At 44.2% G+C, this 22,530-nt stretch overlaps 1 protein-coding gene across 2 annotated transcripts; it reads right to left on the bottom strand.

Annotated features, from left to right (window-relative positions):
* Window positions 1-551: 551 nt before the first annotated feature.
* Window positions 552-21,400, bottom strand: NDP (norrin cystine knot growth factor NDP). 2 transcript variants are annotated; one of them, XM_056329697.1, is made up of 3 exons: window positions 21,165-21,400; window positions 9,315-9,663; window positions 552-1,580 (listed from the first exon to the last, which is right to left on the bottom strand). In XM_056329697.1, exons 2-3 carry the CDS (start codon window positions 9,531-9,533, stop codon window positions 1,353-1,355), a joined length of 447 nt encoding a protein of 148 aa, XP_056185672.1. In that variant the 5' UTR covers window positions 9,534-9,663; window positions 21,165-21,400; the 3' UTR covers window positions 552-1,352. The 2 variants fall into 2 exon arrangements, with proteins under 2 accessions (XP_056185672.1, XP_056185671.1); XM_056329696.1 differs by lacking the exon at window positions 21,165-21,400 and adding an exon at window positions 20,092-20,521.
* Window positions 21,401-22,530: the final 1,130 nt, after the last annotated feature.

The raw sequence follows: 22,530 nt of genomic DNA, 5'->3' as shown, positions 1-22,530 counted from the left end.
TTTATTTCTGCAACGATCCTACACGTGAAAGCAGTTCATGGCCTTGCTTGCTTCTTACAGAGAAGTGCTGGCTACTCTCTTCTGCAGGACTCCATAGCTCTGATGCCCTGACTGTGGGACACCTTCACCTACAGGTGAGGTCTGGTCTTGCACTAACCCCACCACAGCCTCCGACATCCTTGTGTATGCACAAAGGATGCATGGGTGTATGGACCAGCCAAGAGCTGTGCCATTTCCTGAGCAGCTGCCAAACTGGATGGTGAGTCCACCAGGACTCCAGGTAGCAGGTCACTAGGTAAATCGAGATACAGTCTTTGTGATTGACTGAGTGATGCTGGGACTCAGGCTCTGCCTTAAACTTCCTATGGGCACCTCAGCATGATTCCCCTGTTTTGGGGATTGCCTGTCTTTAAAAGGCAAAGTGGTACTCACTCCATGGCCTAAGAGGTGTAGATGAAAATAAGTCCTAGGCTTGGTCATTGTTTTGGTGGCTCTGGCTCTGTACATCAACAGGTCTACTCAAGTTAAGAAAAGACTCCATTTAGCACGTGTCATTTTAATCTTTGATTAGTCTTTATCATTTGAATAATGACTTTTGTGACAGATGTGATGTGTCACATTTCCAGGCCTTTAGAGGGGAATAATGAGTTTCATGACCTTTCACTTCTCAAGAGTTGCTCAGCCACTGAACTCTGATGCCGCACGCTGCAAATAATAATTTCAGCTGGCTAGGGCTGGGTAATCCCAGCATGACATTTTATATCCAGTTCACTTTTTAATGATTTATTTGTAATTTCTGCTAAACCACAGTTAAAGTTATCCAGCGCTTGGCTGCTAGATCAGTAACAGATAACCCTTGCCAACAACACAGTTTGTTTTGAAGGCCAATATAACTAGGAGACTGAGTATAAGTTGATAGGTTAAGAGGTTGTATGTGGGAACTGATGCCCATCCTCTGTCCGAATGCCAGCTTCCAGAGCACAGTGCTGTCGTCCCTCTGGCCTTCCTCTCGTTTCCCCTGCTGCCCGTGGCCTAAAGTAAAAGCACCTCTCTGTAGTCAGAGCTGAGCCTGAAAAAGAAGAAACTGACAAAAATACCCTTTCAGAAAAAAAGAAAGGCTTCTTAAAAACAAGTCCTCGTGCTTTTGCCTTTGTCGCAGCCCACACTTTGGTACTGGCACCATCCAGGGCCCTGGGATACTTTACACTAGCTCTCAGATCCAATCCAGCCTGCTTAGTCCTGTCCTCGCTGCAATCGTACGCTGGGAGAATCGGCCTCACCTTGGATTACTTCTTGGGAGCCTTCCCCAACACCAGCACCCCAGTCCCCTCTCAGCTGTGGTAGGTACATCCCTAGGAGTTGCACTCCTCACAGTGGCAGGAGAGGATGTAGCGGTAGGTGGCAGTGAGCCGCATGCCCCCCGAGCATCGCAACCGCATGGCCTTCAGCTTGGAGGTCTGGGGCCGGCAGCAGTGGCAGGTGGAGCGGAAAGGCTGCTTCAGGACGGTGCTGAAAGAAACCATTGGCTCTGAGCGCGACGTCTGGCTGCAGCGCCCTTCACAGCGAGCCAGCAGCACCATCTGCGAGGGAAAAGAGATGGATTAGGAAACACACTCCCATGGCTGCCAGCACGCAGCTAACACCAGCAGATGGGTACCTCCTTCCAGTCTGGCTGGTCTTTCTTCACTTGCTACATCTCCCCACCTTGGCAAGGGCACCCAGCCCCACACAGTGCATTGCCCCTGAGCTGTGTATGAGAGAGCAGAGAAGGTGATATGGGCAGGAGGAAAAGCAAGGCTTCTCCTGGAGTCCCAAGCACCAACACCAGCAAGGACTACAGGGCCTGGTTTTCTGAATGCTGACCTCGGGGCTCCAAATGATCCCAGCAAGCCCTGCTTTGCAGGCATGGTGAATACAACTCTGATTTGCTGACCCCAGATTTGTGGCAGCTGGACCCTTAAATCATCAGCTAGACTGATATTTCGGTTGGAAATTTTCCAGTGTTTTGACTGTATATACTAGTGATCAGCAGAACTGGTCCTGAATGTCTCAAATGTTTTAGATACATAAACATATAAAGCAGAAATATAAAGATGATGCTCAGTTTATTGCTTCTAAAGAACTAAGTCCTTAGCTCCCTCCTTTTACAAAGATCACCTTGAATTTGTATTTACATTTATATACATGCGTGTGTATATATATATAATTGCATCAGTTATATCTGTATAAAATGCACTGCATAGCGTAAGGCAGTGAAAATGTGAAGAAGATGAACTCATTGCTAGACATGAGGGTTCACTAGTGAGATTTTCCAAAAGCAATGCAGGCTCCATGGTTGTTCTCCTCCTGAGTTCACTGTTTAAGCTGTGACAAAAACAAGGTAACTTGCACAACAGGAGGCACTATGAAAGGAAAGCCCATGGGAAGTCACCTAATCCCCTCCCCAACAACCCCTTTTTGAGCAAAGGAGCTGGGCAGAATCTCCTAAGCTCTATATAAAGCATGGAAAGGATCTTTTAAAGCTCAGGAAATTATGTGGTTAGAAATAGCTGTTACCACCTTGGTAACAGGTGAGTGTTGGACAAGTTTGGACAAACTCTTATACCTCCATGGAGAATGAAATATTAAGCCCATATCAGCTAATTCTGCTGAGCCAACACAAATTTCAAACCAACTTATTGTATCATCCAAACAAGTGCAAAATGTGGCAGAGGTGAGAAAGAAGGCAGTAAAACAGTCCTAAGACTATCCTATAACCAAGGAAGAAAAGTACCTTTTAACCATGCTGCACATATCTTATGGTTTTTTCCAGACAATCTCAAAGGATAACTACAGATGTGACAGCAAATATTTTACATTAAACCTTTTTGAGCTTCTTTGGCTACAAATGTTCAACCAGCTGCAAATCTCCATGTCTTGCAAGCAGACATGTCAAATGTTTAATTTTCTCTAGTCAGTCATGAGGAAAGACGAGAAAGAGAGAGAGTATTCCTGGTATCAAGTAGGAAATACCAGCACTGCCTTTGCCCATGGGAAAGGCACAGATCATCCATTGTACAGTGCTTAAAAATCACTCTTCCAGGAGTACTTGCATGCTAAATAGTTTGCTTGCAAATGCATTAATATACTGTATTAATACATTAACAACTACACTTCCATTCAACACAGACAGATCACAAGGAAGATGTCTTCACGAGCTGATGATCTGGGGTTGGTACCATCTTGTTTCTAGGTTTATGTTACTCTCCGACAAATTTGCCATCCTTCATGATCTGTAGCATAAATGTATGGTCCCCTTGCTGTGATGCAGCAGATTCATAAGCAAATTCACATCAGCTGTTAGTACTAATATGGTGGGAAGGAAATTTCTGTGTACTGTTGAGCCACACCCTGGCTTTAGACATATCAGCTACATCAAGCTCCTTAATACCAGTGTCTTTAGTGTATACGAGCACAGGTAAAGGAACAGTCGTTACAGAGTTAGCACTCCATTACTGACAAATAAAGATCCATTTTTTTCCCCTTGGAAAAACACTTCCCACACTGGCAGGCAGGCAGCTGGTGAAGGGCTACACAGGTATCATATCCTGCATGTATTGCAAAGGAAAGACAGCAGACTGGGACATTTAAAACAGTTAGTTTCCTTCCCAGCATCTCAACAGCTCTTGTTAGGTCCCCCACGTTAACCAGTTCACCAAACTTTGTCACAGGCTATTCCCAAGCTGAAGGAGAGGGTGAAGAGCAATCCAACAGCAAGTGGCAACTGCTTGAAGGTTGCAAAGACAACGGAGCTAAACTCTCCTCAGGGGTAGCAAAAGCGGGCTGTCCAACAACCACAAGTTGCTTTTTGGGAGGTTCAGAGACCTCCAGAGTCTCTTCAACCACCATTTCATTGATTCTGTGATTTCAGCCCAAATATGACAGCACACACTACTGTATGGTGGAGGTGATTTCTAGTGATTCATGATTGCATATGATTTCTAACAATTTCTGTTCCTTCTGGAGCTGGAACAGTTAGTCACTTCTGGTACTGTTACCCTAAGCACGTTTTATGGCACACATCTGCTCCTGTATTTGCAGGTACTTTCAGAAATGCCAGGAAAAAAAAACCCAAACATCCAAGAAACAGGATTAAGGACTACACAAGAGTTGCAGCAGTGTAATTATAGGGTAGAATTATCTGGTGTGCCAATATCTGTGTCTCAATACATTTCTTATGAATAGCAAGCTTTCTAATGCAAAACCAGTCAGTATTTCTTCAGTGTGCAACTGCATTTATAATTGCTTAGCAAACCTTGTCTTTAAAAGCATGTTTTAGTCTGTGGAGAATCCCTTTAATTTCAAATTTTGCAGGCTATATAGGCTTTCATAAGAGTATGGTCAGTATTCATATCAAGTAAAACTACACAGTGTTGATTTTATGCCCTGTTTTTGGATGACAGTGTAAACTTTTACAAATGGCACAGCACCATGGGTATCAAGTTACATTTGCAGGATAAAAAAATTTCAGACTTCCCATTTTGATAGCTCTCTAAACTTCTGGGCTAACCTGAAGTCCTCAGCAAAATTTAACCTCCTCTTCCTCATAAAGCTGGAACAGCACCAGTGGATTCTGGCAGGTGTGCAAATGAGCTGGAAATAGCTTGTACTTTAAAAGCTTTGCTTTGCCATTTAATCAATAGCACCAGCTGCTTATTGCATCGTATACTATAGCACAATAGAGATTATCGCCTAAATAATTAGTAATGCTATGATGGCATAGCACAGTAATACAGGGGGTGTATATATAGTAAAAACGTGTGGGAATTTTATAATCTGATACGTGTGCCTCTTGGCTCCCCTCACCCCCTGCACATGTGAGCTTGTGTGTGTCACCTTGCGATGCTGGGTTCAGAAGCACGGAGTGCTACAACGTGGGAACCACAGGGGGCTTGAGTGTGTGAGCAGCTGGGGAAGAACAGGTTTTCTTACTTAGAGTCCACAGTCTCATAGGTATCTGGAAGGGCACGAAAGAGGGTAACCTGAGTATGAGGCAGTATTTGACTCTGATCATTCAAGCTATATTCTGGAAATTCAGAAGTTGTAAACTGGTTTGTTAGTAATGGTGTTTGTAGTCCTCTTTTTCTGCACTTCAGCAACAATCTGAGGCCCAAAAGCAGATGGGCTGAGATGCATGAGAACAGACTTTCACACAGTATCCATGGCCTGGCTGCAAACAGGCATTACTGAAGATCTCCTGAGCAACTTCATGAGTAAATATCTTCAAACATTTGCTAAATCTTTCTTTACCTGGTCACTGTCTCTCTGGGATGGATTCTTTAGTGTGAGGCTGTCAGTGGTAGCACATTTCTGGCACATCTAGAGGAAACACTTGTGACAGCCAGTATTTAGGAGACACTGGTTGCAGCAGCGAGGCAATCCAGCACATCGATGAGGACCGGGTCAGGCAGAATCCAATATGGTCAGGAAAGGCAATACCTCATGAGCTGATACAGACATTTCCTTGAAGTCAAACACTATTTTCCAGGAACAAATGACCTCCTTCCATCCCTTTTTTGTGTCTCTTTCATACATTCTTTTACTATAACAGACTATATTTCCAAAGGTTTTGGAAACCTGTTTTCAACATCTGTGTGAGGTCACAAGCAAGAGGGATTTTAATGATTAAATTACACTGGGTGGATGTTTCCAAATGTAACAAAACTACTTCCCATGTGGGTACAATTGGCAGCCTCCACAGAGAAGCATGGTGGACATAATCCTTTTTTAACCAAGACAGACAGCAAACATAATATGTCTTGCGATTTCTGAAGCCATTTTTAACTTCTGTAATTCTATGCTGCACTAAAAGGGAAAACATACAGCGTGAAAAAGGATGGCTCAGTGGAACCAATATATCACGCCAAAAAAGGGCAGAGTTTCTGCTTGACATCAATTGTCAGTCCAAGCTTCACAATGGAAACTCAGTGGAAACAAGAGGTACCACAATTCCCACAGCTACTCCCGCAGAACCTTCTTTTTTTTGACTTGTTTATATTTTAACACAATATATATAGGAACAGACATTGCATCTAATTTTCATTAGCAAGTCTAATATTGTTCTGTGTTTATATGCTAGATCCAGAACAGAAGCCATATGTCTACCAGGATGATTCAGAACTCTGAGACCTAAAAAAAAAAGAGCTTGATTTAACCATCAGAGAGAAGTTTTCTAGGAAATGTCAAAATTACTTTGCTTTGTATGGAAACTGTTTTCATTTTCCAGTTCATGAGGAAGTCCATACAACTCGCGGTATTGTTAAAAAACTGTTCTTGAAACCATTGTGGAATTTGGAAAGCCAAGAGACGTGATAATAATTTCAAACATGATTTCCATTAAAGGCTTGATTTAAAAAAAGTCACTGACATTTTTGCAGTCAGTTACAAATGTTTATGTCAACAGCTTTTTTTCTCAATATGGTTTTCATTACAATGCATTCTGTGTTCTCATTTCAATCCGTTCCACTCTCCTAAAGGCCTGATTGCCTTTCTGTGCCATTAGGGGTGTCAAGAAATTGTGCTGTTGCTGGGTTTCCTTCCTTCCTTCCTTCCTTCCTTCCTTCCTTCCTTCCTCCCTCCCTCCCTCCCTTCCTCCCTTCCTTCCTCTTTTCTTCAGAAAAGTAGCCCCCTATCCAATGTCTGTGGCGGTGAGTTTTAAGAAAAATCCAGAGGATGGTGATGGTGATGGTGGAGCAAGACAGACAGCCACACAGTGAAAGGGCTTTGCTGGGGTTTGCAGAAGTGTGCCAGACCCAGCGGCACATCCCAGCCATTGGGCAACAAACCAACAGAGCCCTGGGCAGGCGCAATTGCAGCTCCGGGGTCACACGGACCAGGGAGCAGCCCACATCTAATACAATTATCCTAAAAGTCTCCACCAGGAGAACCAGCTGAGGACCAAAATCCCTTGGGCTGTATAGGAAGCAATGCCTTAAGCATGTAAGAAAATCAGGGCCAGAGGTGAGGCACAGACTGACTGCAGGGCAGGCAGGAATGTGCGGAGCTACGGGAGGGGGATGCCCGCTGGGGCAGCAGCCTCAGCGCAAGTGCCCAGATGGCCCAGGGACAGGAGAGCTTTGCCGTGGCAGTGGCTGCTGGGGAGCTGGTGGTAATGCGGGCCCAAGCAGAAGCAAAGACATCCTTCTGTGGGTACCTGCTACCTCTGGGGAATAGGGGCAGGTGGGTGATGGCCTGGGGAGAGGAGAGCCCCGGATATGGCAGTCCTCTGCCCTAGGATGGAGAATCCCTGTCCTTCATGCTCCAGGACAGATTTACCTGAGGGGCTGAGATGGGACCTGTTGTGTTTAATCTCTTGTGTCTGAGGCAGTGTGCCCAGGTCAGTCATACTCTGCATTTCTCAATGCCCTAGTGAGGTTGCCACTTGTTACTCATTTGCTCTTCTGGGTGTAGAAGGCCAGAGGAGGATTCTACCCAAAGCTGGAGACCAAAGGGCTTCTGGAGGCTACCTACCATATTACCTATGCTACGTACCGTAGCTCCTCCTGCTCTCTGGCAAAGCAGCAAGCTGAGAGCGAGAGCCAGCTGGGTGGAGCATTGCCCTCCTGGACCAAACCCTCACGGTAGCTATGCTTCTCAGGTTTAGTAGGTGATCTGAAGTACCCTGAGAGGGGAGGGCTGCTAGCACTCCATACCAGTAAGTAAAACCCACACACACACCTACACTTTTCACTTTTGCCTCTTACTGGAGTCAACTGCAATAAAATCAATATTGCACAAACAGATGCATCTCTGCAGTTCGGTATGTTAATGCTAGATGTTTTTCAGATGGTAGAAGGGTCTAGTCTACGCTAAAAGCAAACTAAAAGATCTCTCCTGAATCATAAGTAATGCATGATTTACTGTTTGAACTCAGAAGCAGTAGGGCAAAAGTCTCTGATGCCCCACTCCTGTGGATCAGGCATGGTCATGCCAAGCTGGGCAGATGGCACTGCTGTGAGACTGATGTAAGGCAGCCCAGAGTGGGGCTTTCCCCTGTGCCCAGTTCCAAGGCTGCCAGCCCCGCTCTGGTGAGCAGGCTCAGGGCAAGCCCTGCAACAGGCATACAGCCAGGACATCAGACGTCCTGCTGCACAGGGGATGCACAGAGCACCGAGTGGGTCTTATTTTCTGTTGATGGTTCTCTCTGTGCTTTATTTTAAATTTTATGACCTGCTTCTACCTGTGGTATGACCCCCACCCCTGCACTGATCATGGGAAACCAGTAACTCGTCCTGCACACAAAGGCATCTGGTGGTCTCCACAGCCAGTGCTGCATCCATCTGAACTGTGTGGATCCTCTCACCTTGGAAATGCTCCCAGGATCACCACTGCTGGGGTCTGCCATTAGGCAACATCACAGGCAGCCCTCTTGTCCTAAACCCCAGCATGTACCAGCCTCCCAACACTCTTCTACCCAATGCAGGGCTGGCAAAAACATTGACACTGGCATTTGTTCCCTTTTGTTAGTCCAGGGATGTGGGTGCATAAGGCAAAGCCACTTTCTGCAAGACAGAGGGATGGTCCAGGCAGAGACTGTACATCTGAATGCACGCTGGGTTAACTCAGCTGAAATAAATTAGGACAAGACGAAAGGGACCAGCAAGTATCTCCCCATTGTTTATCCCTGTTCTTATTCTCCATGCAATGAAATAAATGACTGTAGGCTACATGTGCAGGCTGCTAAACCATTTTGACACAAAATTTTTCAGGCTTGAAATCTCAAATGAAAGGCAATCTTGTATTTCCTTCTGCTTCTAAGCCCTATAGTAAACATTAAATTGTCATTCTGCATGAAAACAAAGGCCTTGAAACTAAACAGAGAGAAAAGATATTAGCAATGTTTTTCACATGCTTTTTTCATTACCGTTTTACAGCTTGATTCTTTACCTCAGTACTTCGCCCCAAAAGTTTTAAGTTTACGTCTGGATTAAAGACTGCCTTGAAGGAGGGGGTGACTGAGATGATCTAAACTTCCAGACTAACCCATCTCCTTGGCAGTTGAGACCCCAATGTGGTCCTTTGATTCCTTTCATTTACTGCATGTTAATTATACCATTGTGATGTGTTTCTCCTTTTGAAAAGGTGAAAAGAGAGTCAAGATCCTTTCTCTCCAGTCCCAGTTCTGATGCACACACTCAGCTGTCTCTACATCTGTTCGTCTTTGCAACTAGATTTTGTAGTAAGGAATCTGTGCAAAGCAAATAATACAAAATGGCTCATTCTAATAACTCTGCCAATGCAGCATCCTTCTGCAAGAAGGTGAGGGAAGCCCTTACCTTTGAGCTACACTTGTAGAGTGGGTGGCTGATGGAGTCAACGTAGTGGTGCCTCATACAGCGGCTGGGGTCGGAGTCGATCATGAAGGAACTGTCTGTTTTACTATCCGCATCTCCCATCATTGCCAGGAGCGAGAGCATGGAAATCGAAGCTGCAAGTACATGATTTCCCATTGTCAAGGAACTTCTCGCCGATAACAGCAGAGGGAGGTAGAGCATTAAAAAAATTCCAAATACTGGCAGCCAGTTCCTTTCCAGGATGGTGAAAAGTCTGGTTTAAGTGTCTTAGCTGTCATTCTCAAGTTGAAGTTTGCTGAGATTGTAATCCGTCAAAGAATCTCCTGCGTAGCTGGAATAAAAACAACATAAATCATGAGCCTGACCTAAGGGACCTCTGGAGAAATACAGACATGAATAATATTAAGGCACACAGGATTTTTGCTAGCCAAATGTATGCTCTGAGTAAGCATCATTCTCACAGTAGATAGAGTATATGGCATTAGGAAAGAGATGTCAAGGCCTTGTTACTTTAAGCATTGCTTTATTATTTTGCTGGGGAGAACCTTTTGACTTTTAACATCGTAAATTGTGCAATGCCAATCTTTTTCATTTGGTGATGTCCCTAATGGGTTCAGCTGAACACTGGTCATTAGTAACACATCAGAGATTTCTGCAAATTGAAAGTACTGTGTATCCACTCGAGGTGTCAAAGGCAGGCAAAGCTAGGCTGCCTCCTGCATTACAAATGGCAATTTCTGGCTTAGGTAGCACACAGAAAGGCTAGGGACAGGTTGAGCCCCCCTCTAGGGGCTACATGTCGGTCTCCTGCAGCTGCTCTGGTGCAGGCACAAGAGGTACCCCCCAGGATGGAGGGATGCTGAAGTTCTAAGCCCAGGTATAAGCAGAGTGGTCCCCCAGGGAGCTTGCCTGAACACCAACCTGCACTGCATGGAGGACTGCATAGGTCTCTGGCTGTCCTGCCCTTCTCCTGATTACCAAACTCACATGCACACAGGTGGGCACGCTTTACTTTCTTACTTGTCAGGCTGCATTTGTCTGTCTCTTCCCTGTTAATTAAAAAGCAGCATCTGAAATATACATTATATTCCACAATATCCAAGTACATCCCAGCTATCAACTGGGAAAAAAATAGGTGCAGTTGGAGTCATGGGGATCTCCACCCAGGCATCTGGATTTCTGATGCTTGTTGGAGATCAGGAGATATCCCAGAAAACAGGCAGAGGACAGCCCCTGAAATGCTGCCCAGAGCTCTGCGCCAGCAGGGAAAGGAGGGCATCTCCCTCAGCTGCTTCATCACAGCCCCTTGTTCCTTCTCGTAAAGCCCATAGTCTCAAATGGGTGATTTAAGTTGGCTTTTAATACAAACAGCTATAGCCTGAAAGAGCTGTGAATTAGCCATCTAAACGAAACTTGATGAAGCAGAGGATAGTCACAAGTAAAGTTAAAAGTGCAAGGACTTTCTGAAGAAACTTATGATAGAACAGTTTCCTGGTCACACAGAAACGCTCCCCCACAGCCTTTCGCCTATCTAAAGAGCTGATGTGTGCCTTTATTGCCTTATACAAGCTGCTTCAAAACTATTTTCTGCTTTGCTGGCGATCCTCTAAACCGACTGAAACACATCTCCCAAACAGCCTGACATTATGAGGCCCCCCCACCAGAGTGCTTGATGATTTGTGCATTGCTTTATAGCTTGCTCAAACACTTTTGTGAGAGGAGTGCATAGCAGTGAGAAACATTTCCACAGTTCATCCAAGTTGGGAGTCGGGACTTGTTGGTCTGAAGTGGCATACAAAGTCTCACGCTGGGAAGAAATGTAATTAGGGATGCTCTGTGTATTAGACATTTTTTAAAGCCTTTTTTTGATTTCAAGCTATTGTCTAAGTAGGAAAGGAAAAATGATGTGACTGTGGATTTAATAGACAATATATTTATTTTTTTTCCCAGAATCTGACTTATGACTTGGTATATTTGCCTGAAGCAATGTTTTTCAGTGGATATGGCATTAAAATATACTATGTCTTTGCAGTATAAAAAGCTTAAACAACACAAAACACTTAAGATCTCAGATACTTTTAGGCACAGTCTCATTCATGTTAATAAATATCCCTCCAAACATTTTATCAGGGTGAGAGAGAAATCTCTCAGTCATGGGGGCTGGGACAGACTCCTTCCCAGAAGTGAACTGTAGTGCTCTGGTTCATACAGATGATGCCCAAGGATTAGCTAACAGAAGGAGTGATGCACTTTTTAAAAAACATTTAACCTTTTACCTACATTCTTATTCTTTTTAAAGAGGCTGACCAAAACATGCTGCTTGGCAAGCTCTTTCGCCAGCATAGTTAATCAGTATTACACACCCAGTAATTCCCTCTCTGTCCAAATAAATTTATTTGATATTGGACGGTCTCATCTCATGAAATATTACGTCCAGGGATCCCCATTTCCCACTCTCTCTGTCCCACTGTTAATATTGTGCTTCTATATCTTCCTATGGTTTTGATCAGTATGATTTAATACAGTGAGAGAAATCTGGAGTCCTGGCTCGGTTTTCAAAGGCTTATCTCTTTAGCTTTCTTCAGGAAATAATTGGATGACATAGACTCTGCCTCATGAAAACACTCTGAGAAAGCTGGAAAGAAGCAGGGAAAAATGTGAGAAAAGAAAGACTTCTGTACCTTCTTCAGGATAAGCACAGCACAATACAAAAAGTATTAACACTTTCACAGACTTTTAAAACTACCCTGATACTTCTGTGGCAAAGAAATGTAGCAAGCTTTGGTAAAAAAAAAAACTTTGAAAGAAGAAGAAAGTACTGTTATCATGTATTTGTTAGTAAAAAGAGAGACCATGGATGTATATGTGGCCCATCTTTTGGGAACAAACTGTACAGTTGTTGATAGGCAAAACGAGTGTGTAGGTATGGGGAGCAGGACTGCAGGCAGCACTGGACTGGTTGCACATGCCAGGTTCTTCTGACATACCTATGTGGAGTATACATATACATTTATGTATATAAATCAAGTACATATACCATATATAATTGAGATATGTGGAAAAAAATCTCACAGGGACATTTAAACATACAGAAGTTACTGTGTAGATTTTTGATCATGTAAAAAAGGTCTAAATCTCAGGTGCATCACTATGATGAGATATGTTGACATGACATTTTCTATTTCCAGCTGATATTGTGCAATGGCATTTCACTTTACACTCGCATAGTTTTGTTTTGTTTTTTAAGGTTGTATTCCTTTTGAAATTCCAATTGAAATTATAAAATCCTAGAAAGTACATGATATCAGGAGTGACATATGTAGCTTCCAGTCTATCCTTCTGTCCATATCCAGAAGCAAGTACACCTGTAATGATTTATCATTATAGCTGTACTTCTGATGCCATTTTGTTTCATTTGGAAAATGCACTTTTTAAAATCAAAATTAAAAATTTAACATATTTTTTTTTTCTTTTGTTTAAGCTGTTTTTTTCCTCAGTTTATTTTCATGTGAAAACCTGCAGTAAACAGCTCATCTGCCAAGCTAGCAAAAAGGAAGTTAAAATGCTTCCTTTTTACAGCATCCTATAAAGAAAAAGATGCAAACGTAACTTCACATGCTCAGGCTGAAAATTTGCTACAAAAGTATTTGGCCTAACAGTGGATGAATATCACTACTGGCCATTTTTTCAGAATTCACTGATGTGGTCAGTACATGTTTTTAGTAATAGACTTATAGTGTCCTTTCCATATAACTAGTTTTCAGGAATTCATAGAGACATAACATGCTAAAAGCTGTTACAGCTGTTATCTAAAACTGCTACAGCTGTTACCTAAAAACTTCAGGAAAAAATAGAAGATGTCCCAGAGAAAGGCCATATGAGCATGCAATCCAAGACTGTATTGTACACGAACATAGGGGCAGAGTTAGGGTTATTTTTCCAACCTTATGTTGTCATTCACTGCTTTTTGAATACTGAAATAAAGATTTCTTATCATAGTCTTAATATCATTTAGAGCGTGGTGAAGGTTAAGATTTTGTTTTGCTTTAAGGACAGAAGAAAATTCCATCATCTGGAATTATTTAGCCAGTCACTTTGTGAGAACGTAAACAGAAATTCCCTTTTTGCTATGTATCTTGGAAAAAATAAAGAGCTGAACAATTCTCCAAAGGTCTATTGGATCTGCACCGCTTTTACCCTGGAAGGTAGGAAGGGAGCAATGGAAAAGCTCATTTATGGTGTACTTCTACTTAGCTGTTCCCTGCTTCTGAGCCCCCGGAATTAGGCATGCACGTATGTTCAGCTTGGCCTTTGTTTGCTGATGCATTTTCTATGTTCGAGACTCCTGCTTGATGATGAGGGTACAATTCAAGCCACTCAATGCCTTTTATGTTTTGGAGGCTGCCAAAATCCCGTTGGAGCAGCAGTGTGTATATATAACTAAGCCTGGCCTTGCATGCTGTGCATATTTAGTAAACACAATTACTTGGATCCTACCGTGTGGTTCCCTCATTCTGATTTTGTTATGTAAACAGAAGAGTTGCAAGACTACTCAGTTTCTCCAAACTCCAGCCCTAAAAAAAGTGTTACTAACCATATATGTGTGTGTATATATATATATATATATATATATGTGTGTATGTATGTGTCTGTATTTCACCACTGCTATTCTAACAAAAAAGCCACAGAGGTCTTCATGAGACCAAAATAGATTTCTCAAGGACTTTATCAAGGCCAGAAAGATGACAGTTTGGGGGGTAGGGGGGTGGGGGGGGGGTGTTGTTCTGCTCCAGGATCTGGAGTGTAGTGGAAATACCTGTGTTGGGTAAACTACACTGTCAGGTTACCCCAGGGTTTGTTCTGCAGGGTTAAACTCCCCACTGCCATGAGAAGGGTCATGAAAGGGACTGGGCATGGGAAGGCAGGGAGGAGCAATCTCTGCCGGAGATATCTTCAGCCTTGGTCATGGTGTAGCACTATCCCCACTGCTGCTGCCTGGCCACCATGCTAGATGTGACCCATGGCAACTCATTGCCAGGATTTCTGAAAAACAGATCTGCTTTCAGGGAACTTGGGGAGCCATTGTTTCTGCTCCTGCAGTGAGTTGCCAAGACCTCAGCTGGGTGGTCGGCTGGGGAGCCCCTGTGTGCAGAGCTGCCCCATGCTTGGCCACAGCTCCCAGATGACAGCAGCAGATGGACTGTCCTTTGGCCAGGGCTACCCTTGTCAAGGGGTATCCCTCTCCCAAAGCCCTGCATTGTTCTGCACGTCCACAGCTCAAGTCTTGCTCCAAGGCCACATCTCGGCTGAGACATTAAACCCCTCCCTGGAGTGGCTCTCCAGCCCTGTGGCCACATGGCATGGTGTGGTCTGTTCCCAGACCTCCTCCAGCCTCCACAGCACTCAGATGGTTTCCAGCCATGCAACCACCCACGGCATGCCCGGGATCCTCTTTGGAAGCACTGTGTGCTATGCAACAAAATTGTACTGGTGACTGTCTTAGCAATTTAGAGAGAACAGTTTATCTAGTAGGAGAGACAACCTAAGAAGCTGTGCCTGATCATGCTTTCTCTTGAATCAGCTCAGAGGCTTTATCAGCTCCAGTGCATGTCTTAGCTCTGCAAATAAATGTAATCATCTTCTCATCTAGTTCTTTCACTGTGGCCATTTCTGTTCCAGCAGTGAAATAGCTGGCCTCCTATATATGCTACCAAAACCCTCGCTCGGCTCTGCAACCGCCTTTCAAAACACCTGACAAAGTCACCGAGCGGCCATGTGGCAGCCGGGAAGCAGCAGGTGAACACAGGGAACACCAGTTGTTTGTGAAATGCCTCCATGCAGCATTTGAACAGGTTTCTTCCCCTCCCGAGACAGGGCAAATACCAAACTAAATATTTTGAGTGAGATCCTTACAGGTCTAAATAAGTGAAATGCTTCCCCGAGGCCTCATTGTGCCAAATGAGGGTTTGCCCTGCTGACATCCAGCTGTGCTGAAGCATATCCCTTTTGACACCAAAGGGAATGTTCTCACGCACCCTACGGGAGCTCCATCCACCCATCACACAGCAGGTTGCAGGGCAGCGTCTGCAAGGGAGTACACAAATAACATGCGCTCCCAGCCAGAGCTGGTGGAAGCTGGTGGACACGAGAAGAGGGGAAGGAAAAAGGCAGTAGAAAGGAAAACAGAAAAGTCCTTCAAAAGAAGGGACTTAAGCCTCTTCATCTGGGTGTCCACAGGAGGGAAGCACATCTTCTGGTCCTATGAGGCTGCACTGTCCTACCACCTGCGAGCCAGCAGCTGCAGAGCATTGTCCCATAAAAACCAAGAAGATAAAACAGACGCTACCTCTGCGCAGTCAGAAATGTCAAACATGCTGATGGTAGTTGAGAGAAACTCCTGCACATCATTTTCTGCTGTGGGGCTTCACTAAGTCTTTTAATATTTCAGGAGATGCTGTGACTGTAAATAGAGTGAAAAAAGTAGGAAGACCGCGGTATCTGAGGCATAAGAAACAACATAGTAATTGCAGCACATGTAAGGGAAGAGTGCACCACTGCAAGCACCCCTGGGAGCATCGGCACGCACGGGATGAGCACACATGGGACTGGCTCCCCCGGCTTTGCTGGGGCAGCTTGAGTAAGGCCCCCATAAGTGCTCATGCGGCAGGGACCCGGTGCATGAGGTGGAACAAATTAAGCTGAACAGCACTTGAGCTGGCTGAGCTTCCCTTTCCTTTTGAAGTTTCAAAGAATATTTCCAGTCCTTCAGGTAGCTAGGAGAGGGGGAGCTAGCAGCGCCTTCCTGCTAGGCACTTGAAATAACAGACTAGTGGGTACTGCAAGTTGGAGCCCTGCCAGCAGACAGGCACAGGCCAACATGGAGAAAAGGGTTTTAATACCCTCGCAAAGAATAACTACTGGTGGACAAAAGAGCACTTGTATTTTTATTCTTTCCTTTTCCTGCTTCCAGGAAACTTTAAATAGATTGATTAGGGGCATGCATGGGATCTCTCTCTAATGAGCTAGTAGAGCCATTTAATGGTGAGGTGATGCCAGCCTTGGATTCTTTCTTTATTCTTGTGTCTCCCTGAATATCAGCGTAGTCATGGTTTTGAGTCTGGGACAGGAACTGAGAGGAATATATTTTTCCACTTGCTCATCCAGAGGGTGCTGTATGGGATCACTCCTCAGTGAAGCACCAGGCTCAGAGCTGAGCTGTCTAGGTAAGGCTGCCCACCCCTCTCAGGAGGCAAACCAGCAAGGGTGGCTGCTGGCTAAAGTGCAAATAATCCCAGCCAAGCATTAGCTATAGGATTTGCTTCAGTAATTACCTCTACTGTAGTCTTATGACCCAACATAAGGCAAAACGACTCTTGGCCAGATTACAAGTTGCTAAGAGGTCTAGGGCATTCGGGCATGTGTCCTCTACCTGTTGGAGTGTGTTCCAAGCAGGTGGGCAGGTTTTATTCTGTCTTTTATATATTTTCTAGAGAACCCAAAGGACGGCAGTTATCAATAAATACAGGGGTCGGAGTGGGTTTCTTAGTCTTTAATACTAAGCAAAGACATCCCTGCCACAGGGACCAGCAAAGAAGGCTGGAGACAGCACATTATTGAAGGGGATGTGTCCTCTTTTCTGACCCTAAGGGCAAAATTCAGACCACCATCCATATACCTCAGCCTCTGATAATTGGAGAACGTAAATATTTGGCTAGCAATTTTGGTAGCAATTTTCTGTCTTTTAACAAGGGGAACAGCGTTCCCCTAGGTCCCACTCTCTCTGAGCAGTGCTGCTATGACAGTAATGCGATTGTCACTGCCGTGGTATGCTTAACCTTTGCCAAACCAGAGCTGAGGCATTAACTCAGATCCTCAACTCACATGTCTTAAAGGGCAACATAACCTGTGCTGCCTCCGCACTGCTGGACCGATGCAGTTTGCAGCTCAGTAATAATAAGCACATAAATGTGATAAGTGTAAGCCATAACAATGATTGATGCAAACAGAAAAATAAAAAAAGAGAAATCAAAAAATAGCAATGTGGTGGAATTCCTAGGACCAGTGCCTCCATGGCACCAGCAGCCTGCTACCCTGACACCAGCAGAAAGGCTACACTCATCCGTGGCAGAAAGGATCTCCATGCCACGCAATGGAATTCCAGCAAACGGGACAAGGACTGATGGTGTCTGGAAGTGGTAGTGCCACTGCCACCCAGATAATAGTCTGAATTAGATTATGTGAAAAAAGAAGGAATATATAGACAGCCAGCTGCTCAAAGGCTTACTACAACCTTGCTTTTATTGTTCTGCTAAGTTAGAGGTGGGGCATCAGAGGGATTCCTGGCATACCACTACTGAGAAATTTTAATATGTTCCACACTGACACATATAAAAAGGAAATAACAGCTGATCATAGGCAGTGGAGGCTGCAGCATCTCTTCATATGTATGCACAGAAGCATGGGCAAAGTGGGGTGCTCTTGGCCAGGAAGACTCAGGCACTCGAGCTAACCTGACCCAGCTAAACCTTTCTCCTGCCATTGAGCTAAGTTTCAGTGAAAGGGCTGTTGAGTGGAAAGCAAGACAGCAGAAAAAAACGGTGATCTGGGCACGGCTACTCACCCCATCCCGATATACCAGTATACCAGGACATGGAGAAGGGCAGGGGAACTGAAAGGCTGCACTGATTTAACACTGATGAAAAGAAACACATGTTTACACAACCGACAATGATCCGGTGGAACCAGATATCACAGAGGGCAAAAGTTTAGCTGGGCTCAGCAAAAGGACCTGTTCTGTATGGGAGGGTTACAGTTGCAAGGGTTTTATTTTTAAAGAGTTTTTGGAAGGGTTATAAACTCTCAGGACTCTGAGAGTTCAGTAGATGGGGTTAGGGAAAAATCCTTCACCACAGCAAGTTACCCTGTATCTGCCTGCCACGGGGTCTGTATGCCTGTCTTTGATGTGGCCACTTCCAGCCACACTGAAGAGGTGGATTGCTCAAATAACATGGGACTGGAGCACAGTCTTGTGTAGCAAAACTTTTCTAAAACTCATAGAAACAAGCCTTTCCTCATACTCAGCAGGTTATTAGAGGCAGAGGAATTTGCAGTATTCGTAATGCAACTATCTAATATTTATAATTGTAATTACAATGATAGCAAAGGGGGGGGGGGGGGAGAAAGAGCTTTTTTTTTTTTCTTCTTTCAGTTAAAGAAATAATCTGCCAGACTTGATGCAAAAACAAATGTCTCCCTGGTTTCATGCAAGCTTTTCATAGAGTCAGCTCCCTTCAAGGTCCAAAAGCAACCTGGAGCACTTCCTAGCGCATCTGAGAGCAGACAAGCTAGAAAGAGGACACAATCAGCCCCAGGGGAAGTGGGGAATGAAGACAACTCCAGGGGGACTCCCTGTCAAATGAGTCACAGTGGGCACCAATGCGAGCCCTCAAGGAGGTGTTTCGCTTCATTCCCACCTGGGCAAAAGAATTTTCAATCCTGGCAACTCAAGCAAGCAAGAGCATACAGATGTTATCACAAGCCTCAGTGACATGTGAGTGACTGTTCCAGTGGGGTAGATGGCTTTTGTGGAGATCAGCCATGCATAGGTAGCTACCTGGGGTATTGCTACTGCAAACCGTACACAAGACTATCCTTAACAAGTATCCTGCTCTGCATCGAGGAATCATCAGTGTACATACATCTGATCAAAACCAGGTGCTGTACAAACCCAGGAAACCTACATGGGACACTTTCAGGTAGAGATCAGAGCATGTAACTAGAGTAATCAGCATCAGCCCCTAATTATACCCCTTCAGTAAATCAAATTGCATTTTATTTTGTAAGCTTAAAACATCTATTCCTTCCACATTTGCTTTTAACTGGAAAAGCTGAAAGCATCCTCTTCTAATACCATATTGCAAATAAGATTTCATTATTCCAACAAAAGCATGTCGATGTATATATGAGTCTTATTGGAACGCCCTGATTCAGGCTGGTAATTACTCACCAAATAGTTGTATTTAGGTCAAGGGAATTATTGATATGTAAAACTGCGCACAGATATGAGCAAGGACGCACAGCCTGAGCAAAAGTGAGCATCATTAGTAATTCAAAAGAAAAAAAAACAATCACAGAAGTCCTAAAATGAAGATGTTCTTTTGCTGAGGGACAAATAACAGCACTGTGATTATTACATCCACATTTATTGACACCACCAGGCAGCTGAGCTGCTTCTATTAGAAACTAACTTTGCAATGAGGAACTGATTTGAAATGAATTTGTCCCCACTGCTGGTTTTAAATAGTCATTTGCCTGTCCTTTTCCAATGTGCAGAGTTCTCACCTCTCAGCCACGGGGACAGTTACAAAGCTTTAGGAACTGATAGTAACATTTGACATATAGGAAACAATTTTTCATCTTTAAAGAGCTGCAGAAACCTTAACAAGTTACTTGTCATGCCATCTGTCCCAGGCAGAAACAAGTAAGATGTCTTATGGGGAGGTTATGGGAGAAATGTAAATGAACTTGAAGGGTAGGATAAGAAATCTGCCTGTCAGTCCCACAAGTCGGTCCACACACAGCATCTTGCAAATTCAGATTTGCCACAAGAAAATTACCCCCCTCCCCCATCACAAACTCTGGGCGAGCCTGCTTTACTGACACTACAGCAGCAGATTGGTCTTCACATGGATCACCTTTGTTCCTCTGGTTTTTGCTGCAGACCCATTCCTGTGAACTTTTATAGGATTAATTTACTCACCTGAATCCTAGCAGGGAGACGGGGCTTTCTTCCTCAGCCAGGCTCTCTCGGAGCAGTGTCCGTTCCCGCGCCTTGCAGCTACACTACACCGACGCTTTATCACTGGGCTCATAACAGTGAAACTCTTCTTTTGTCCCAAAGACACAGAGAATAGTTATGCTCGTGCCTCTGACGCTGATACACAGTGGAATGATCTGCCAGCAAACAAGGAGAGCCTCCCTCTCTCCTTCGGCAGGCAGTCTGGGGTTCTGCAGCATCCTCCCGTGTCAGCTACCGACTGCACAGCCACGCTGCATTACGTGTCGTGCTGACGGGGTCGGCTACCTACTAAATATACCGCTCGGCGTTTCAGCAAAGGCAAACACCGTGGCTTTCCTCACAGGTTTCAGCCAATCAAGAATGTATGTTAAATCTGTCCTAATCCATAATCAGTGCTGCCCAATCCATAAGAAAGCTTTCCAGAAGTTTGGATAAATAATAATGTGCAAATTCAGAGTGCTCCTGCGAAGCATGACACACAAAGCTAGAAATAAATATTGCCTGTTGTTTCAAATTATTCTAAGCACTCTGGCAGATGACTGGCAAGAGAACAGCATGCATAAGTAGTGATAAAAGTAAACAGTCCAGCTTTAAACTAGCAGGCTTGCCTGTGTTCATACAGCCCTATTGTAATGGGACAAAGAGGGTGCTGCCGATACCGGCGCCCTCTCGGTGAATTCAGGGCAGAGTCCAGCATGCCCATTCACTCCAAAGCCATACCGCTAGGACCAGCACAAGCTGCAGACATGAGCCCGGCACATGCACAAGAATAGGTGTTTAACCAGATCACTCAGAAGCGCACTGGGCTGCCTATCTGATTGCATACAGGCATCCTTCAGGCAGGACATGTTGTTAAATATGCAAGGGTAAGAAGGAGACACAGGTACTAGAGCTGTGTCAACTCCGTATCAATATATTTTAATTTTTAAAAATGGTACAAGGACAACATGTGTTTGTCAGATAGAGAGATCAAGCACTCAGTTTAAGTCCGCGTAGTATGCAAAATCTGAAGGATCTCTTATTTGTGTGCTTACCTTTGGAAAATGCACTGCTCCTTCCTCCCCTCTAACTCTTCGGAGAGCTAAAAAGAGGTCCTGTTACTTCCAAATGCTTTTGTTCTTCTGTCCCTCTGTCACATGGCTTGCCTTTTATATTTGCAACACACAAAAGTTAGGGCTGTTGTTTAAGAGGGAGAGGGAGAGAGAGAGAGGGAATGTCAAATGGAAAAGTGCCATTGCAGTCATATATCAATCAGGGCAGCGGCAGCAGCAGCTCGCTGGCAAATGGGAATTCCACAGAAATGTGAAGCTCTTGTTATCTGAGAAATCACAAAACACCACCAGCCAAGCTCCCTCAGCAGGGACTTCTTATTATTGGCAAGCCAGGAAATAGAAGGAAATGTAGGCGCTTTTTTTGTTGTTGTTATTGTTTCGGATCTGAAGATACATACGCTGTGGCATATGTAAGCCAGTGGAATATAAATTCTGAATCAAATTCCTTCCTAAACAAATGCATTGCGTGCAACATAAAGCAAACCACTGAGAAGCAAGGTAACAGAGCTAACTGAAGAATCTGAAAGTAAAAAAATATCTAAAAATTTGATATCTGTTTGCATTTGGAAAATATCCATAGAAAACCTACCTTTTCCCTGGATTACTCATTAATGTCCTTTTTGCTGACAGGTTTTTCTTAAAATTTTTTTAACTGTGATTGATCTTAGATATCCTTAATTCAAGCTGTGCTGCTTCACTACAATTGGTCACCTAAATCATCTGACATTCCCTGCCTCTCCAGTTGGGTAAGCAGACAAGCCTTTTCTGTATAAATACTTGTCTGCAAATTTGCAATTCCAGTGCTGCAGATAACCTGCCCCGAAATTCTGAAGTTTCTCTCAAAAGAATTCAGAAGTTTGCTTACAGAAGCAAACATCGTCTTTCTGCTTTACCCACCTTCCTCTGAAGAATGCCAAGTTTGAAAACAGCTATCCTTCAAACCTTTTATGTAAGTACTGTGGTTTTATGCAGAAAAAAAAAAAATAATTCCCTGAGGGGCTGAAGGCAGACTCCATCCACTGGAAAATCCCACTTACATCATGCACATCGCAGATCTGGATGCACCAAACCCTACCTTCCGCTTCCAGAGAGGACCATGTCTCGCTTCCCTTTGGAATGCCCCCTAGTCGTCCTGCGGTGTTACGGGAAGCACAGACCTTAGCTGGTTAATTAAAAAATAGGCGACATAGCTGGCCATTGACAAGCTGGATCTGTTCAGAGGCACTGGCCAGCAGATGGACGGGGTCCTGTGTCGATTGTGTTTGAACTCTAAAAGAAAGTTGGTATTTGATGGATGATGTTATTAGCTAAATGTCTTATGTGGTATAAGATCAAAGAACAGATGGAA

The sequence above is a fragment of the Falco biarmicus genome, chromosome 2, assembly GCF_023638135.1.
Source record: "Falco biarmicus isolate bFalBia1 chromosome 2, bFalBia1.pri, whole genome shotgun sequence".
NCBI lineage: Eukaryota > Metazoa > Chordata > Aves > Falconiformes > Falconidae > Falco > Falco biarmicus.
The sequence above is the reverse complement of the archived record's forward strand: the minus strand, read 5'-3'. Positions and strand labels throughout refer to the sequence as shown.

Excerpts from the sequence above, each read along its gene's own strand:
- NDP (XM_056329697.1), bottom strand. The coding sequence starts at position 9,533 with ATGCTCTACCTCCCTCTGCTGTTATCGGCGAGAAGTTCCTTGACAATG. Across the intron at positions 1,581-9,314 it reads TCTACAAGTGTAGCTCAAAG|ATGGTGCTGCTGGCTCGCTG; the intron begins GTAAGGGCTTCC and ends TTTCCCTCGCAG.